We start from the raw sequence: 20,293 nt of genomic DNA on the forward strand, positions 1-20,293 counted from the left end.
TATGCCTCCCTCCAGTCCCTCGACTTCTTGGCACTGACGGAAACATGGATCACCACAGACAACACTGCTACTACAACTGCTCTCTCTTCGTCCGCCCACGTGTTCTCGCACACCCCGAGAGCTTCTGGTCAGCGGGGTGGTGGCACCGGGATCCTCATCTCTCCCAAGTGGTCATTCTCTCTTTCTCCCCTTACCCATCTGTCTATTTTGAATTCCATGCTGTCACAGTTACCAGCCCTTTCAAGCTTAACATCCTTATCATTTATCGCCCTCCAGGTTCCTCGGAGAGTTCATCAATGAGCTTGATGCCTTGATAAGCTCCTTTCCTGAGGACGGCTCACCTCTCACAGTCCTGGGCGACTTTAACCTCCCCACGTCTACCTTTGACTCATTCCTCTCTGCCTCCTTCTTTCCACTCCTCTCCTCTTTTGACCTCACCCTCTCACCTTCCCCCTACTCACAAGGCAGGCAATACACTCGACCTCATCTTTACTAGATGCTCTTCTTCCACTAACCTCATTGCAACTCCCCTCCAAGTCTCCGACCACTACCTTGTATCCTTTTCCCTCTCGCTCTCATCCAACACTTCCCACACTGCCCCTACTCGGATGGTATCGCGCTCCCAACCTTCGCACTCTCTCCTCTTCCATCCTATCATCTCTTCCCTCTGCTCATACCTTCTCCAACCTATCTCCTGATTCTGCCTCCTCAACCCTCCTCTCTTCCCCTTTCTGCATCCTTTGACTCTCTATGTCCCCTATCCTCCAGGCCGGCTGTGGTCCTCCCTCCCGCTCCGTGGCTCGACGACTCACTGCGAGCTCACAGAACAGTGCTCCGGGCAGCCGAGCGGAAATGGAGGAAAACTGCCTCCCTGCGGACCTGGCATCCTTTCACTCCTCCTCTCTACATTTTCCTCCTCTGTCTCTGCTGCTAAAGCCAATTTCTTCCACTCTAAATTCCAAGCATCTGCCTCTAACCCTAGGAAGCTCTTTGTGCCACCTTCTCCTCCCTCCTGAATCCTCCCCCCCCCCCCCTCCTCCCTCTCTGCAGATGACTTCGTCAACCATTTTGAAAAGAAGGTCGACGACATCCGATCCTCGTTTGCTAAGTCAAACGACACCGCTTTCTGCTCACACTGCCCTACCCTGTGCTCTGACCTCTTTCTCCCTCTCTCTCCAGATGAAATCTCGCTTCTTGTGACGGCCGGCCGCCCAACAACCTGCCCGCTTGACCCTATCCCCTCCTCCAGACCATTTCCGGAGACCTTCTCCTTACCTCACCTCGCTCATCAACTCATCCCTGACCGCTGGCTACGTCCTTTCCGTCTTCAAGAGAGCGAGAGTTGCACCCCTTCTGAAAAAACCTACACTCGATCCCTCCGATGTCAACAACTACAGACCAGTATCCCTTCTTTCTTTTCTCTCCAAAACTCTTGAACGTGCCGTCCTTGGCCAGCTCTCCCGCTATCTCTCTCAGAATGACCTTCTTGATCCAAATCAGTCAGGTTTCAAGACTAGTCATTCAACTGAGACTGCTCTTCTCTGTATCACGGAGGCGCTCCGCACTGCTAAAGCTAACTCTCTCTCCTCTGCTCTCATCCTTCTAGACCTATCGGCTGCCTTCGACACTGTGAACCATCAGATCCTCCTCTCCACCCTCTCCGAGTTGGGCATCTCCGGCGCGGCCCACGCTTGGATTGCGTCCTACCTGACAGGTCGCTCCTACCAGGTGGCGTGGCGATGTCTCCCTCGCCACGCGCTCTCACCACTGGTGTCCCCCAGGGCTCTGTTCTAGGCCCTCTCCTATTCTCGCTATACACCAAGTCACTTGGCTCTGTCATAACCTCACATGGTCTCTCCTATCATTGCTATGCAGACGACACACAATTAATCTTCTCCTTTCCCCTTCTGATGACCAGGTGGCGAAGCATCTCTGCATGTCTGGCAGACATATCAGTGTGGATGACGGATCACCACCTCAAGCTGAACCTCGGCAAGACGGAGCTGCTCTTCCTCCCGGGGAAGGACTGCCCGTTCCATGATCTCGCCATCACGGTTGACAACTCCATTATTTCCTCCTCCCAGAGCGCTAAGAACCTTGGCGTGATCCTGGACAACACCCTGTCGTTCTCAACTAACATCAAGGCGGTGGCCCGTTCCTGTAGGTTCATGCTCTACAACATCCGCAGAGTACGCCCCTGCCTCACACAGGAAGCGGCGCAGGTCCTAATCCAGGCACTTGTCATCTCCCGTCTGGATTACTGCAACTTGCTGTTGGCTGGGCTCCCTGCCTGTGCCATTAAACCCCTACAACTCATCCAGAACGCCGCAGCCCGTCTGGTGTTCAACCTTCCCAAGTTCTCTCACGTTTCCGCTCTCTCCACTGGCTTCCAGTTGAATTCCGCTTGGTGCTTGCCTACGGAGCTGTGAGGGGAACGGCACCGCAGTTCCAGGCTCTGATCAGGCCCTACACCCAAACAAGGGCACTGCGTTCATCCACCTCTGGCCTGCTTTACCACTGAGGAAGTACAGTTCCCGCTCAGCCCAGTCAAAACTGTTCGCTGCTCTGGCCCCCAATGGTGGAACAAACTCCTCACGACGCCAGGACAGCGGAGTCAATCACCACCTTCCGGAGACACCTGAAACCCCACCTCTTCAAGGAATACCTGGATAGGATAAAGCAATCCTTCTCACCCCCCCCCTTAAATGATTTAGATGCACTATTGTAAAGTGGCTGTTCCACTGATGTCAGAAGGTGAATTCACCAATTTGTAAGTCGCTCTGGATAAGAGCGTCTGCTAAATGACGTAAATGTAATGTAAATGTATATGACAGAAGTGGTATCTCCACGGATGTGTGTATCTTCAATGAAAGTGAATATTAAAAATCCAGGGGAAGTTTATGTGACATTGTCATGAAATTAAAATGAATGGTAACATGGAGGTATTAATTGACCAATTTGATTTCCCAAGGTTATGTATGTCCTAGATATATCTTCATTCCAGACTTTTTCTTTTTGTTCTACTGTATTATTGACTGTATGTTTTGTTCATTCCATGTGTAACTCTGTGTTGTTGTATGTGTCGAACTGCTATGCTTTATCTTGGCCAGGTCGCAGTTGCAAATGAGAACTTGTTCTCAACTAGCCTACCTGGTTAAATAAAGGTGAAAAAAAAATCATAATAATAATAATAATGTAAAACATATGCCATCCTTTGACAGTTGTCATCAAGGCGAAGGGTGGATACTTTGAAAAATATAAAATATATTTTGATTTGTTTAATACATTTTTGGTTACTACAAGATTCCATATGTGTTAACGGTTTTGATATCTTCACTGTTATTCTACAATATAGAAAATAGTTTAAAAAAAAGAAAAACCCTTGAATGACTAGGTGTGTCCAAACTTTTGACTGTTACTGTATGTGTGTATGAATGTGTGCAGATGTGTGTGCATGTTTGCACTTGTGCATGTTTATATGTGACTCATATTCTGTAGGTGTGCACGTGTAAGTCAATGTTGATGCTCGTACCCAGATGAATGTGTGAGGTCAAGCTGCATAATCTGATAATGGCATACCAAATTTAATTAGCCCCTCCAGGAGTTGAACGCCATTGAAATCAAACTGTAACCTCGCCTCCTTTTGGTAAACTGGCCATCCAGCTGCCTGTAATGGCAGACTGGAGCTGCATACTACGTAGGTGTCAGCTCTGATTATGGTGATCATGGTTTTGAGGAGCCTGCAGGCAAAGAGCTTTATATGGAAAATGGGCTTGGAGAGACCAAGATAGAGAAGATGAAATGGTGTGTGCTGCTGACAGGCAGGGAGAGGGACTTGTAGCGGAAGTACTGCTGCTTCTCTTTTTACCTCTTGGGGGGACTCTACCTCTGTCATGGAGAAAGAACGTATGTTTCCCTTCCAGTTAGTCAACTTCGGTACAACATACCATGGGGGAAGTTGCACTCTTACAACTCTGGTTGAAGGATCTACAATCACGCCTGACAAGGCCATGAAATCCGTGCCTCACTGGAAGCCCTGCCTTCCAAAGGTGATAAGAGTAAGGCTTGGATTCATTTCTTCAATTATTCGACCACATTTGCATGAAGAGGAATGATTCACGCTATTAAAACAAAGAATTGGAACACGAGACTGTCTTACGTTGAACCAACTTAACTGTCCCTTAGTGGTAGAGCATGCTCACCCCCTGGACGTTGTTTGCTGAAGTTTGAATGGTTCTCAGAAATGTCCTAATCAAAAACCTAGTTATTGTTCGAATTGCTTAGCCTGGCTATAGCTGTTGTGCACTTGAGTGAAGACCCAAAAGCGGTTTAACAAAAACAGAGTTCTTTAATGAGAACACAGGAAAGACATAGATCCTCTTCAGACGTTGATAATGGCAAAAATAGACAACCCGCAGAGAGTGCGACAAATGAAACATAAAGTCCCTCTGATAAATAACAAGAGAGTCCCCTTCTTAGCAGCAGAGGAGAATAGCTGGGTTAGCGGCGACAGGCTGCAGGTCGCTCTGGGTAGGCGCGGGTCATAGAGGAACAGTGGTACCTGATCTCACGTAGCATCAGATGAACTGGACACAGTGCAAACGAAAGACAGTTAGTAGTGTACAGGATGCACCTGCCAGGCAGATTCCGACAGGATAGGACAAGGATGAAGCAAACGAGACGATAGCTTGCTTCTGGCATGAGAAACTCAAATGAGAATCTGACACCGAAAGTAGCAGGAACAGAGAGAGAAATAGAGACCTAATCAGAGGGAAAAAAGGGAACAGGTGGGGAAAGGGTGAACGAGCTAGTTAGGGGAGATGAGGAACAGCTGGAGAAGGAGAGAAAGAGAAGGTAACCTAATAAGACCAGCAGAGAGAGACAGAGTGAAGAGAAAGAACAGGAACAGACATAATAAGACATGACAATAGCAATAAGTAAGATGGTTAATGAGACCAAAACGATGAAGACTAAGAAGATGGGTTGCCCCAATGAATTAAAAGATACTTGTACAGAGCCTTCAGAAAGTATTCATGCCCCTTGACTTATTCCACATTTTGTTGTGTTACAGCCTGAATTCAAAATTAATGAAAACATTTTTTTTAAATACTACACACAATAATCTACAAATACGAAGTCAAAACATGTTTTTAGACATTTTAGTAAATGTATTGAAATTGAAATACAGAAATATCTCATTTACATAAGAATTCACACCCTTGAGTCAATAGCACCTTTGGCTGCAATTACAGGGTCTTTCTGGGTAAGTCTCTAAGAGCTTTCCACACCTGGATTGTGCAACATTTTCCCACTATTCTTTTAAAAATTCTCAATTTCTGTCAAATTGGTTGTTGATCATTACTAGACAACAATTTTCAGGTTTTGCCATAGATTTTTAAGTAGATTTAAGTCAAAACTCAGCCACTCAGGAACATTCACTGTATTCTTGGTAAGCAATTCCAGTGTAGATTTGACCTTGTGTTTTAGGTTATTGTCCTGCTGAAAGGGTCTGGTGGAAAGCAGACGGAACCGGGTTTCCTCTAGGATTTTTCCTGTGCTTATCTCCATTCTGTTTTTGTTTTTTTATTCTGAAATACTCCGCAGTCCTTAATGATTACAAGCATAGCCATAACATGATATTCAGTAATGTGTTGTATTGGATTTGCCACAAACATAACCCTTTGTATTCAGGACAAAAAGTTAAGCACTTTGCCAAGTGTTTTGCAGTATTACTTTAGTGCCTTATTGCGAACAGGATGCATGTTTTGGAACCATTATATTCTGTACAGGCTTCCTTCTTTTCACTCTGTCAATTAGGTGAGTATTGTGGAGTAACTATAATGTTGTTGATCCATCCTCAGTTTTCTCCTATCACAGCTATTAAACTCTGTATCTGTTTTAAAGTCACCATTGGTTAAATCCTTGAGCGGCTTCCTTCCTCTTCGGCAACTGAGTTAGGAAGGAGGCCTGTATCTTTGTAGAGACTAGGTGTATTGATACACCATCCAAAGTGTAATTAATAACTTCACCATGCTCAAAGGTATATTAAATATCTGCTATTCTTTTAAGAAATCTACCAATACTGTAGGTGCCTTTCTTTGCGAGGCATTGGAAAATCTCCCTAGTCTTTGTGGTTGAATCTGTGTTTGAAATTCACTGTTTGACTGAGGAACCTTACATATAATTGTATGTGTGGGGTATTGAGATGAGGTAGTCATTCAAAAATCATGTTAAACACTATTATTGCACACAGAGTAAGTCCATGCAGCTTATTATTTGACTTGTTAAGCAGTCTTCACGGGTGCCAAAAGTGTTGTGTCTCCCGTATGTGAGTTCGATGAAAAGTGTCCCTTCTCCACATTTAGACACACGGTTATCAAGAGTGGGGGAAATGGAAGAGGAACCAATCTCTCCCAGTCCATAAGGTAACGTCCCGCCCCTTCACGGGAGGCTTGCTGTCTGCTCCGACAAATGGTGCGCATGCACAGTGTTGCCATGCAAACAATGACATCAGGGTACAGGGCCAATGTTCCTCTTCCCTCGGACTGCCGTGCAGAATAAATATCAGCCTGCTCAGAGAAGCACAAGATTGAACTTCACTCAACTTTCTAGAGTTTTCCCGTTTTGTTAAAGTGGCACTATGCAGAAATCGGTCCACCATTTCCTGGTTGCTAAAACTGCCTAATTTCAGTTTATGTGACTAAACAAACTAGTATAGTGTAGTGCAGTGCAGTGGTTCCCAAACCTTTTATAGTTCTGTACCCCTTCAAACATTCAACCTCCAGCTACGTACCGCCTCTAGCATCAGGGTCAGCTCACTCTCAAATGTTGTTTTTTGCCATCATTGTAAGCCTGCCACACACACTATACGAAACATTTATTAAACATAAGAATGAGTGTGAGTTTTTGTCACAACCCGGCTCGTGTGAAGTGAAAAAGAGCTCCTATAGGACGGGGGCACAAATAATAATATAATAATAATCAATCATTTTGCTCTTTATTTAACCATCTTACATATTTATTTGTTCATCGCAAATTGTGAATAACTCACCACAGGTTAATGAGAAGGGTGTGCTTGAAAGGATGCACATAACTCTGCAATGTTTGGTTGTATTGGAGAGAGTCTCAGTCTTAAATCATTTTCCACACACAGTCTGTGCCTGTATTTAGTGTTCATGCTAGTGAGGGCCAAGAATCCACTTTCACATAGGTACGTGGTTGCAAAGGGCATCAGTGTCTTAACAGCGGAATACTCTGAGCACAGCCCAATCCAGAAGTCTGTCAGTGGCTTCTGATGAAATTTTCACAGAACCGCATGTTGCAATTTCGATGAGGCTCTCTTGTTCAGATATCGGTAAGTGGACTGGAGGCAGGGGCATGAAAGGGATAAAGAATCCAATTATTTGTTTCATCCATTTTGGGTACCTGTGTAATTGTGCACCCAACTCACACAGGTGCTTCGCTATATCACATTTGACATTGTCCATAAGCTTGAGTTCATTTGCACAGAAAAACTCATACAAAGATAGAAAGACCTGTGTGTTGTCCTTATTAATGCAGACAGAGAAGAGCTCCAACTTCTTAATCATAGCCTCAATTTTGTCCCGCACATTGAATATAGTTGTGGAGAGTCCCTGTAATCCTAGATACAGATCTAGAGTTTGCTGGAAATAAACGCAGATGACATTGAGAGGATGTTTAAGGAATTTTAAATTAATTATAGGGCCTCGGCGTAACGCTCTTTCCTTTGACGATAAACGCAAATCTGACCATCACACATGGTGAGACAAAACCGTGACTCGTCAGTGAAGAGTACCTTTTGCCTGTCTGGTCCAGCAACGGTGGGTTTGTGCCCATAGGCAACGTTCTTGCCGGTGATGTCTGGTGAGGACCTGCCTTACAACAGGCCTACAAGCCCTCAGTCCAGCCTCTCTCAGCCTACTGCTGACAGTCTGAGCACTGATGGAGAGATTGTGCGTTCCTGGTGTAACTCAGGCAGTTGTTGTTGCCATCCTGTACCTGTCCCGCAGGTGTGATGTTCGAATCTACCGATCCTGTGCAGGTGTTGTTACACGTGGTCTGCCACTGCGAGGACGATCAGCTGTCCGTCCTGTCTCCCTGTAGCTCTGTCTTAGGCGTCTCACAGTACGGACATGACAATTTATTGCCCTGGCCACATCTGCAGTTCTCATGCCTCCTTGCAGCATACCTAAGGCACATTCACGCAGATGAGCAGGGACCATGGGCATCTTTCTTTTTGTGTTTTTCAGAGTCATTAGAAAGGCCTCTTTAGTGTCCTAAGTTTTCATAACTGTGACCTTAATTGCCTACTGTCTGTAAGCTGTTGGTGTCTTAATGACCGTTCCACAGGTGTATGTTCATTAATTGTTTATGGTTCATTGAACAAGAATGGAAAACAGTGTTTAATCTCTTGATAATGAAGATCTGTGAAGTTATTTGGATTTTTTCGAATTATCTTTGAACGACAGGGTCCTGAAAAAGGGACGTTTATTATTATTTTTGTTTTGTTTATTAACCAAACCAGACAGCACCATTTTCTTGTTTTTTTATTTACTCACGGATAGCCAGGTGCCCACTCCAACACAAACATAATTTACAAAGCATTTGTGTTTAGTGAGTCTGCCAGATCAGAGGCAGTAGGGATGACCAGGGATGTTCTCTTGATAAGTGGGTGAATTGGACCATTTTCCTGTTCTGCTAAGCTTTCAAAATGTCACGAGTGCTTTTGGGTGTCAGGAAAAATGTAAGGCGTAAAAAGTAAATCATTTTCTTTAGTTATGTAGTGAAGTAAAAGTTGTCAAAAATATAAATAGTAAAGTAAAGTAACCCCAAAAAACTACTTAGGTACTACTTTAAAGTATTTTTCCTTCAGTACTTTGCACTACTGGTCACTCTGGTAGGCCTACATTATGATTAAATAGCCATAGGAGCCTACTTGGCCACTGTTAAAACTGGAACATAAGGTGGTTACAGCCACAGTGTTCACAGAATGTTCACAATGTTCAAGTTTGCGCTCAGCGGACCTGAAATTTGCTGAGTGCCGAAAAGAATTAGAGCGAACATTGGTACAGGCTGCAATTTGTTGTGCGTCCCCCACGCTTCTGCAGCGTCATCACATCGACTGATCCCAAGGCCTGAGCACCCATTTTGATGCAGGAAATATCGTCCCCTCTCCAGAAGCAGGCAATCTGAGTGATTCCTATGACAAAGATTCAGGACAATACATTATGGGGTATTGTGTGTAGATTACTGATTATTTTTATTTATTTAGTACATTTTAAGGTTAAGAAAATGTGGGAAAATTCAAGGGGTCTGAATACTTACTGAAGGCACTGTACCTCTTTTCCCTCCTTCAGCGAGCAGTTGTTACAGTCATACGTTTTCAGATCAGTGTGTATGTCGGAGAGGATACAAGGAAATAACTATTGAGATGCATCTTTGTAGTGCACATCTGAAGTAGTACAACACACTTTCTTCAAACCACGGAGGCAAAAACAAAGTAATAATCCAACAAGTTATAGGCCCATCGCTCCTCAGGGAACATAGGCCATGGACCACTGCTGTCCATCCCACTCTGTTCTGGGCATTTCTCTCTGATTTCTTCCATCCTATGTCTGTTTTGTTGATGGCCGATTCAACCTTTCATCAACATGTGTTCCGTGGGCGGCCTCTTTTTCCATTTCCCTTGTGGATTCCTGGTAAGAGATGGTCTTGTGATGTTGGAGGGGGCTTTTGGAGAGTATGTCTGATCCGTGACACATGTTCTCCTCCTGACATCCTCGAAGATACGTTTTTCAATTAGAAGATGCAGCCAGGGTGAAGTAAAAGGGGATGTTTGGGATGTAGCTAGTTCTCCTTCTGTTTACAAAATATTGTACTCATCTGTTACTCTAAACCAAGAAAACCTCCTTGTTCATTATACATTGTGAAAAACTTTCTTCAAGATCAATATCTTTGTAGGAGGAGAGCTTGACACACTTTCTTTCCCCAGGCTCCATAACTTTTGCCCTCAGCCCTCGGCCCTCACCTCCAATTCCAGACCTGCAGGCCCACAGCAGCTAATGGTCATTCTCTTCTGTACTTTCATGGGAGGTAGATTGTAATGTGATGGCAGAGAAAATGTGTTACATAATGTATCATTGGATCTGGATACATATACTGTACCTGGTTTGAGACAGATAGTGAGATGATAGATGATGTTCAAGGCTGATTTTGGAGCATAGCTTCTATGTGCAGTGGTGTAGACTACTAGGAGTGATATAAGTTCCTCCAAGCTGCCAAGTCCAGTTTTTTAACACTAATCTGTCTCATGAGGTTTAACTTCTATATACCTTTTCATAGGTATTAAAAAGCATCTCACTGGAGAACTACAGAAAGAGAGATGTTCCTTCAAAGGGATGTTTGATGTTTTGCATGCTTTCTGTCTTTAATTTTGTTGTCAATACGTCATGAAATATACCAGATACAAATGAATACATGAAATCAACGTTTTTTTTGGGCAGTGCATATCTGAAGTAGTACAATATACTTTCTTCAAACTATGGAGGCAGAAACAAAGTAATAATCCAACAAGTGTCCATCCCACTCTGTTCTGGGCAGTTCTCTCTGATTTCTTCCATCCGATGTCTGATTTGTTGATTCCTGATTCAAGTTTCATGTGTTCCGTGGACGCCCTTTTTTTCAGTTTCCCTCGTTGGTTCTAGGAAAGAGATGGTCTTGTGATGTTGGAGGGGGACATTTGCTTTCTTTCTGTCTTTAATTTAGTTGTCATTACGTCATGAAATATACCCGATACCAATCAATACACAGAACCACAGTTTTTCCCCTATAGCTGTAGGATTCTCTTCTACCATTGCCACAGAGGGTTTGTATTTTTACAATGGCAATGATAACCTATGCGATATTAAACTGCAGACCTGCATTTGTCACAGCCTGTGATTTCTCCCTAAAGTCCCAGATAGAGTTGGTAACACCCCATTAGTCCTGGCCTCAGATGAAGGACAATTTTTAGTTTCCTGAAACTTTCTTTGTTCTTTTTAAAGCAGATTCAGCCACCCTTTTATATCTGAAATCCAGTGGAGGCTGGTGGGGGGAGCTATAGGAGGACGGACTTATTGGAATGGCTGAAGTATCATTGGAACGGAATCAAATACATCAAACATATGGAAACCACGTTTGACTCCATTCCGTTAATTCCATTCCAGCCATTACAAAGAGTCCGTCCTCCTATAGCTCATCCCACCAGCCTCCTCTGCTGTAGTCCCCTGGGCCGTAGGGTTCAGGAGCACAAAAAGCTATTGCATTACTACTATAAGGACAGGATGTGTGCTAAATCACATTAAATGTTATTGTTTCTCATTCTACCAACAACTGCCTTAAGTTTTATTATTATTATGATGATGATGATGATGAATATTAAGGTACTCCAGTAGGGGAGAGTGTTGTAAGTTGAGCAAAAGGGGGAAGTTGTTTCTAGGAAACCATACACAAAATTTATAATTTGACCAAATATTTAGGAAGAAGTCATCATTTAATGGAGTCTGTGAAGGAAGAAAACCACATGGAAAAAGTGGTAAGCAAGTTAGGTCCCAAAAAAGTATTTTCAACAAGTCAAATTAATTGATTGTGTTAGAGGTTTCATGATGCTTGCGTATAAACCAAAGTAGATAAGAGTGTTCTATTTAGCAGTTGGAGTTTCTATAAGCTTCAATATAAGGTCCTGAACCTAGCATGAAAGTGCATCATTGTAGCTGTGTGGGCTAATATAGTCAAAATCTTTGCCTTGGGGGTAAACTGAGCCAATGGTATGGTGTATGTTGCGCCAATGGCAAGTTAAGAAAATGTAAGTGTTTTCTTCCAAGGCGTAATGCTAGGCGTTATCGCTAGGATATGAGGTAACAACAGGGCCTGGCCTAAGTTACAAGTGTAAAAACAAAAGTACAACGTGTTTGCTAGGTGTTAAGCCTGTGTTAAAATATGCTTAATATGATTAAGACAAAAACTATTGTGATTGTGTTGAATTGTGTTTGGGAAATAAGGAAATGCATGGTTTTTAAAAGCTACTGGTAATATTTCTGTCATGCCTGCTCCCGCTTGAGCGCCAGGCTCCCCAGCATTACGCACTCCTGCCATCATCATTACGCAGACCTGCCTTCCCCCCATCACACGCATCAGAGATTATTGGACTCACCTGGTCTCAAACATATCTGCCATTACCTTCCCTATATCTGTCTGGTTCCCTGCTCTGCTCCCTGCTTCTGCATTGATTGTTATTTGTCTTTGTATACCCGTGTGCTGACGCTGCTCCTGTCTTGTTTCATGTCTGTTCCTGATTAAATGTTTGACTCCCCGTACCTGCTTCTCATCTCCGGTGTCGGTCCCTACAATTTCATTCATTACAGAAATGTGTAGGCAGTGTAACTTACCCTGTCCTGCAGCTTAATTTGACCCATACCTGGGATAAGTTGTGCCAAGAAACCTCATTTATTGGACAAGCTATGTTTTCAAAACTGTATTGTTTACATTAATTCTGATTATTTCCAGGGATACACAACATCCTGAAATACACAAAAGTATGTGGACACGTCTTCAAATTAGTGGATTTGGCTATTCGAGCCATACCCGTTACTGACAGGTGTATAAAATCGACCACACAGCCATGCAATCTCCATAGACAAACATTGGCAGTAGAATGACCCCTACTGAAGAGCTCAGTGACTTTTAACGTGACACTGTCATAGGATGCCACCTTTCCAACAATTTAGTTTGGCAAATTTCTGCCCTGCTAGAGCTGCTCCGGTCAACTGTATGTGCTGTCATTGTGAAGTGGAGGAGCAACAACAGCTCAGCCGCGAAGTAGTAGGACAGACAAGCGCACAGAACGGGACCGCCGAGTGCTGAAGTGCAGTAGCGAGTAAAAATTGTCTGTCCTCTGTTGCAATACTCACTACCGAGTTCCAAACTGCCTCTGGAAGCAACGTCAGCACAATAACTGTTTGTCGGGAGCTTCATGAAATGGGTTTTCATGGCCGAACAGCCGCATAAAAGCCTAAGATGGTCTATATAGAAATGGTTTGTCGAGATCGGTGGGGACGAAATTGACTGGCCTGCACAGAGCCCTGCCCTCAACTCCATCAAACACCTTTGGGATTAATTGGAACACAGACTGTGATCCAGGCCTAATCATCCAACATCAGTGCCCAACCTCACAATGCACTTGTGGCTGAATGGAAGCAGGTCGCCGCAGCAATGTTCCAGCATCTAGTGGAAAGCCTTCCCAAAAGAGTGGAGGCTGTTAGAGCAGCAAAGGGGGACCAACTCCATATTAATGCCCGTGATTTTGGAATGAGAAGTTCATCGAGCAGGTCTCCACATAATTTTGGCCATGTAGTGTATATGGAGACATCTTTGTTAGAAAGAATACTATATTTCCCTGTAAAAAATGGCTTCTTACCCCACTCCCTACTAACTCTGATATCTCCCTAAATGATTCAATCTTAGAAATCACAGTTCTGTAACACCTCTGTACGTAAGCGTAGTACAGCCACTGGCAAGAGGTCTGGATCTTTATGGCGTAGGTTGTGTGATTGCCCTGTTACTGCAGGGTTGCTGGGTCCAGCCCCACTCTAGCTGGTCTTCCTCAACTGCTACAGAATTATAATTCTTGTCTAATGAAACTCTCCCTGTTGGGTCTGTGATTACGGATATTGTTTTCTCTAATGGCAGCATTTCCTCAGACTCATTTAGGTCTGGTATGAGTGGTGTTTCTGTGCACTTACAGTACCAGTCATAAGTTTGAACACACCTACTCATTCCAGGGTTTTTCTTTATTTGTACTATTTTCAACATTGTAGATTATTAGTAAAGACATCAAAACTATGAAATAACACATGGAATCATTTAGTAACCAAAAAAGTGTTAAACAAATCAAAATATGTAAAGAAAAACCTTGAATGAGTAGGGTGTGTCCAAACTTATGACTGGTACTGTACATCAATGTCATTGGAAGAGAACGTTAGCTGGTGGTGCTCAGAATGTTGTAGTTGTGTAGGTTATTGATGTTGTGAGGTTGTTTATGGCATGTTCTGGGGTTTCCTGTGGTATGGTTTTGTGTACATTAAGGCTAGGTGTGTGTGTGTGTGTGTGTGTGTGTGTGTGTGTGTGTGTGTGTGTGTGTGTGTGTGTGTGTGTGTGTGTGTGTGTGTGTGTGTGTGTGTGTGTGTGTGTGTGTGTGTGTGTGTGTGTGTGTGTGTGTGTGTGTGTGTGTGAGGAGTCCTATCTTCAGCTGGGGTAAGAAGAGCACACTCTGAATAAAGAAGCTGATATAGCTGAGATATCCATATCTCTCTCTCTTTATCCCGTGTCTCTTGCTTTTTTCATATCACTTTTCTCTCTCACAATATTCGTTGTTTTACTTCATGAAAAAGGGAGGGAGGGAGAAAGAGAGAGAGGTAGAAAACACACAACCCTGTTCAGTCTCTGGGGAGCATCTTCTTCGGTTTCACGGGATGAGAGTGAGAGCTACTAGAAAACATTTTGTGTAACAAAGTTGGATTGTAATTTTCTTTTCAAATGTGTATGGTTATATTTGCACCGGTAAGTTACATTTTCATACACTCTACATACTGCAGTTGATTAGGTGTGGTCAGATATTCAGTTACAAAATGTTTAATGAAATTCAACAAATGTATTTCAGCATTGAGGTCCTAATGATAAGAGAATACCATGCCTCTCCCTTAAGAAATAATTGCAAAATTGTTGAGATTTAGATAAGTTGACAGAGTGATTAGGCTGTGTAATGTTCTGCATGATCAACTAAAGTTGATGCAATGTAAATGGAGATGTGTAATTCTTAGTGCGACACTTGTGTTCAATCCAGCATCAGTTTCACATTGGTCTGTAAGATATTGTAGCGATCCTCGCTGTATGAGCCACATTACAATTCCCACCAAGTGGGTTAACCCTATTGACGTGGTGTTTAGGGTGTTTGCCTTTCACGCCAGAGACCTGGGTTCACTTCCCTACCTGCTGTTTGTTACATTATCTTCCTGGTTTGACTTGCTGTCCCACTATATGGCTTTCTGAAGAGAAATGCCTGTGTTGTCCTTTGAAGTGACTAGATATAAGAGCTTACTAATAACCCTCTCTCAGTGCAGGCAGTGATGAGCCTTTCCATCATGTCTTGCTCTCTCTAGCCCAGGGTTTCCCAAACTCGGTCCTGGGCCCCCAGGTGCACATTTTGGTTTTTGCCCTAGCACTATACAGCTGGGGCGGCAGGGTAGCCTAGTGGTTAAGTAACCGGTGTTGTACTAATAACCTGAAGGTTAGAATTTCAAATCCCCGAGCTGATAAGGTACAAATCTGTCATTCTGCCCCTGAACAGGAATTAACCCACCATCATTGAAAATAAGAATTTGTTCTTAACTGACTTGCCTAGTTAAATAAAGGTCAAATAAATACAAATTCCAGCTTTGATTATTTCAATCAGCTGTGTAGTGCTAGGGCAAAAACAAATGTGCACCTAGTAGGGGGAAATTACAGCCTGCAAACCCTCATCGGTCGACCAAGATAACATTTATTTTCTTAACCTTTATTTAACTAGGCAAATCAGTGAAGAACAAATTCTTATTTCCAATGATGGCCTAGGAACAGTGTTGCCTGTTCAGGGGCAGAGCGACAGATTTGTACCTTGTCAGCTCAGGGAAATGAACTTGCAACCTTTCGGTTACTAGTCCAACGCTCTTAACCACTAGGCTACCCTGCCACCCTTTACAGTGAGCCTCTCTCAATCCTTCCCTTCTCTTCTTTCCTCTGCTCTACTACTGGTGGGTTCATTTCAACAAAACGTTAGACATAGAGGATCATTCAGTCTGCGCAGACAAATTATATTTGAGCTTGCTAATGATAACTATTACTGCTCCCAGAGCTCTGGATGCAGGGCTGAAAATGAGACTATGGATGAGTAGTGCTTATACATGTGAATCTAAGTTTCCTAGTTCTCATGGTAGTCGAGTGTTTGGCTCAGTTGCAGCATGGGAATTATTTCTCAGGCTCTGTTTGGAGGTTCCCCATAGAAACAACCTGATATATATTTCAGCCAACAGACTAGACAAGTGTGTGTGTGTTTGTTGATGTATGTGCATATGCATGTTATGTCATGTGTATGTGTGGCAGTGTATGCATGTCTCCATAGCACTAGTCGTTGTTCAGAGATGGGTCTACAGTCTCTACAGCCACCCCTGGGAGAGGAGAAGTTATGGTCCTATTGTGGGCATGCCAAGTGGAGCGGAAGTCTAATGATGTCCAGGAATTTCTCTTGAGTCTGCGGGTGATGAGGTCATCATTGGGCGCAAGAGGACTACAGAGGATGTCTCTGTCACGCTGACTGCTCTCTCTCTCTCCAGTCTGTCAGTACAGTACTAATGACTGCCGTCTGCTATATGGGTGTCTTGTGAAAGAAACCTAATGTATTTTGTTATTGCATGTTATGTGTCCAGACACCTGACGTTTCTGGAACTATAGCTGTAGCTACTCTCAATGAGAATGGGGAACAGCTTGAAGGAGCAGATAGCTGATTTGAGCGATTGATATTGTCAGATGTTTTTTATGCCGCATGTTGTTACCCTATTATCCTTGCTGGAATGGTCCAGGTCCAAGTGTTAATAATTCTTCTGTGTCTGTTTGTTTCATAACGGAACATTGGCATCTGAGTCATCTACTGAAATCTAATTCCCACTCATGATGAGACTTTGCTTTTGTATTAGTTTTGCAAGCAGGCAGTGAGAGGCCTAACCTCTCAGTATGAGCCCATTCTGTTCTCAGTGCTTGGCTAATGTACTTCATCAGGCCTGTAACTTACAGAGGTCGTTCACGTTGAAAATGGTTTCTTTTCTCTCTCTCTCCCTATTTCTCTGCCTGTCTCGCTATCACAACCTGTCTCACTCTTTGGTGGGTGGGTACTCCAGACATTGCTGTCAGTAGCCGTAGCCATGTCACTGCCTCTTTGTCTAACTGAGAATCCACCACAGAGAGAGTGGTGCTGGATATGAATTACCTGTATGTGTGGGAGGGGGCCTAATTGAAATTGAGCACTGCTTTGCCTGCTGGAAGACCAACACAATCCTTGGGAGGGATTAGATCTGCACGCTTTGGTGTTCTTGTTTATCTTTGACTTATCAACTGATGGATGCATAAATAATTGGGAGGAAATTACAACAAGGCCCTTGTGTTCTTAGTGATCACAATACCCTCTCAGACTTTCAACAGATGAGTCATTAAGCCCATTGCATTCAAAATGCTGTTTTTCCTGTGTTCTGTATCATATTGTACAACAGCTGATGAAACTAACATTGTAAAAGTGTGAACAAATTTGATCAGTGTTATTTCCTCATAGTTGCTGGTAGAAAGTACAATTTACACAGGACCTTCTAACCAGCAGATTTAGCATGATTGGAGTTTTGTCTTGCCTGGTGACATCACCTGCGGTATAAGTTCCATGCAGCCATTTTTAATCTCCATATCAAATCATTTTCAGTTAAAGGCATACTTCAGGATTTTGGCAATGAGGCCCATTATCTACTTCCCCAGAATCAGGTGAAGTCGTGGAGTTTCACGAGCCAATGCTAACTAGCTTTAGCAGCATGCAGATATTCATAGACTTCCAATCATTGCGCTAACACTAGTTAGGGGAAAACTGAAAATCAGCTGTTATTGGCAGAGAGGATTGGATCTCTGTCTTATTGGTCTAACTAATTTCCCTCCCGGTGATGTCACCATCCAGGCCAAAACTCCATCCCACCAAAACAGGCTGACATTTCAGGTGGTCTTTTCAAACAGCTCTTACACAAAAAACATGACCATAATTTTCACAATTTCACAGTATTATTCCAACCTCAGTGTGGAAATATATATAACACACAGGAAAAATCTCATCTTTGACTGCACTAGGCCTTTAATGGACCAATAAAGACAGTTCCAAGCCTCTGCCAAGCCTCTGCTAAACAGCTAATATTGTTTATTTTTGACTATTTTAATGGAAAACTATTACAGTAAGGTACATGTATATAATTGTTAACCAGAAATTATTTGATATTGAGATAATTTTAAAAAACAGATGCATTGGGTCTTTAAATAATCAGGCTAATTACTCCTGAACAGAGTTCCAATTCAATCATTTTGTTGTTTTTGTTTGTTTGTCTCTCAACAGCTTTTTGCCATTTTTGCATTTGCAACATGTGGAGGCTACAGTGGACAGCTGCGGGTTAGCGTTGACTGTCAGCTTGACAAGGCCAGCAGCAACCTCAGTATTGGCATCGATTTTGCCTATCCTTTTAGGTAAGACCCTTTCTAGACACTTTCTAGTAACATTTAAGACACATAATAGTAATGCAACTTGAGGACAAGCACATTTGGGTTACAGGTATTTTTTCTCAATTTCCAGCGCAGCCCCATGAATGTTTAATGAACCCAAAGAGATTAGGAGCATCTCCAACTCTGTTGCTCCTCATTCAAATTCCTTTGCTGTCTGTGTTTCTGTGTGTATGTGTGTGCTTGCACGCATGTGCTTTTCAACACCAGCCTAGCGGGATAATATTTGAGACAATTTCAGATGTAATTTCTAACACCATATGCAAGATTTAGTCGAGCCAATTAAGATCCATCTGTGTGGCACTCTGAAAGCTATTATGCAGCCAAACAAAGGGGTAGTGATTAGCACCAGACAAGATGTCTAAAATGCTTTCAGTGGTCGCTTTGCTAATATTCACTCAAGACACACAAAATAAGATCATCAGCAGTCTGTTGATGTCTTTTAACAGACTTATCTCTCCATTGTTTAAAGAGTGGCTACAGGTGTTTTAGACTCCTCTTTTCTCCACTCTGTGGCAGGTTGCACCAGGTGTCCTTTGAGGCTCCGCTGTGTGATGGGAGGAGGAGGGAGAGTCTCTTCCTCATTGGGGACTATTCTTCCTCAGCTGAGTTCTTCGTCACCATTGCTGTGTTCGCCTTCCTCTACTCCCTCATGGCCACCATAGTCTACATCTTCTTCCAGAACAAGTACCGAGAGAACAACCGAGGCCCTCTCATCGTGAGCTGCTCACCTTTTCCGTGTTCAAACCTTCACTGATTATATTTCCTTTTGAATAAGATAGTATGCTATGTGTTTGTACTGCTTCCATGCTGCAATATATTTTGTATAATGTACCCAGTCCCTGCACCTTTCACATCTGCTGGTTGTGCAAACAGCAACTTGATCACTATTCAGTAATATGTCCCCCTCCCCTCTCAGGACTTCATAGTGACCGTGGTGTTCGCCTTCATGTGGCTGGTCAGTTCTTCGGCCTGGGCCCAGGCCTTGTCGGACGTCAAGGTCGCCACAGATCCAGATGAGGTGCAGGAGCTCATATCTGCCTGTAAGGTCATGACCAACAAGTGTGGCTCAGTGCAAGGACCCCGTTGGTCAGGCCTTAACACCTCTGTGGTACGACAGACTGTGAACCACACACTACCACACCACAACACACACTCCACATGTATGGTTTGTTTTGTTGTGATATACTCTGTCTCTCCCCAGGTGTTTGGCTTCCTAAACTTCGTCCTGTGGGCAGGAAACATCTGGTTTGTTTTCAAGGAGACTGGCTGGCATAAGGGAGGACCTGCTCGGTACGCTGGAGCGCCACCCGAAAAACAGGCCGCGACCTTCAGCCAGCAGCAGCCCTACAACCAGGGCAGCTTCGACCAGTCAGGAGGCTACAGTGGCCAGGGAGACCGGGAGCAGGCATCAGAATACAGTCCTGTGGGCGAACCCACCTCCTACACCAATCAGATGTAGCCTTGCAGTCTGATTGGCACATCAGTGTTCTATAAGGGCAAATTCAATCAGGGTTTAAGGAAGGAAGGGGTTGAAGGGAGGGAGGGGGCATGAGGGGCTAGCTCAGTTTGATCCTCTGATGCATCATGTTGTTGGTGTCCTGTTTGTGCAAAACATTAAAAAAAGTGTCCAAATGACCTACATGCAGTTCTTAGGTAAAAATACTCTGGTGCCAGAAAAGGTAAGTTGTCGATTGATACAGTTCCACGCGTTGTATTTTGAAGTATTGTACAAAATCTAGATTTTAGTTACGTTTTTAGATGTTGTTTTCGTGAATGTTGTATTGTCTGTGGCTTGAGTCTGTTTACAGTTGATCTTTTTCTGTGCTACGTGCAATGCCACAGACCTTTTTAACGAAACGTCTTTTTCAAACTGGTTTGTACTGTCGTGGAAGAGAAATGTGGT

At 43.5% G+C, this 20,293-nt stretch overlaps 1 protein-coding gene across 1 annotated transcript in view; it reads left to right on the forward strand.

Moving 5' to 3' along the window:
• The window catches only part of synpra (synaptoporin a), a 37,403-nt gene extending 17,464 nt beyond the window's left edge, over nucleotides 1–19,939 (forward strand). Inside the window, exons 3-6 of the mRNA XM_064956299.1 lie at nucleotides 18,227–18,354; nucleotides 18,907–19,105; nucleotides 19,307–19,498; nucleotides 19,592–19,939. Of these exons, the coding sequence (XP_064812371.1) occupies nucleotides 18,227–18,354; nucleotides 18,907–19,105; nucleotides 19,307–19,498; nucleotides 19,592–19,849 (777 nt within the window). The 3' untranslated portion in view covers nucleotides 19,850–19,939. The remainder of the gene's footprint in view (nucleotides 1–18,226; nucleotides 18,355–18,906; nucleotides 19,106–19,306; nucleotides 19,499–19,591) is intronic.
• The last annotated feature ends 354 nt before the right edge of the window (nucleotides 19,940–20,293 follow it).

Source organism: Oncorhynchus masou, chromosome 5 (genome assembly GCF_036934945.1).
Source record: "Oncorhynchus masou masou isolate Uvic2021 chromosome 5, UVic_Omas_1.1, whole genome shotgun sequence".
NCBI lineage: Eukaryota > Metazoa > Chordata > Actinopteri > Salmoniformes > Salmonidae > Oncorhynchus > Oncorhynchus masou.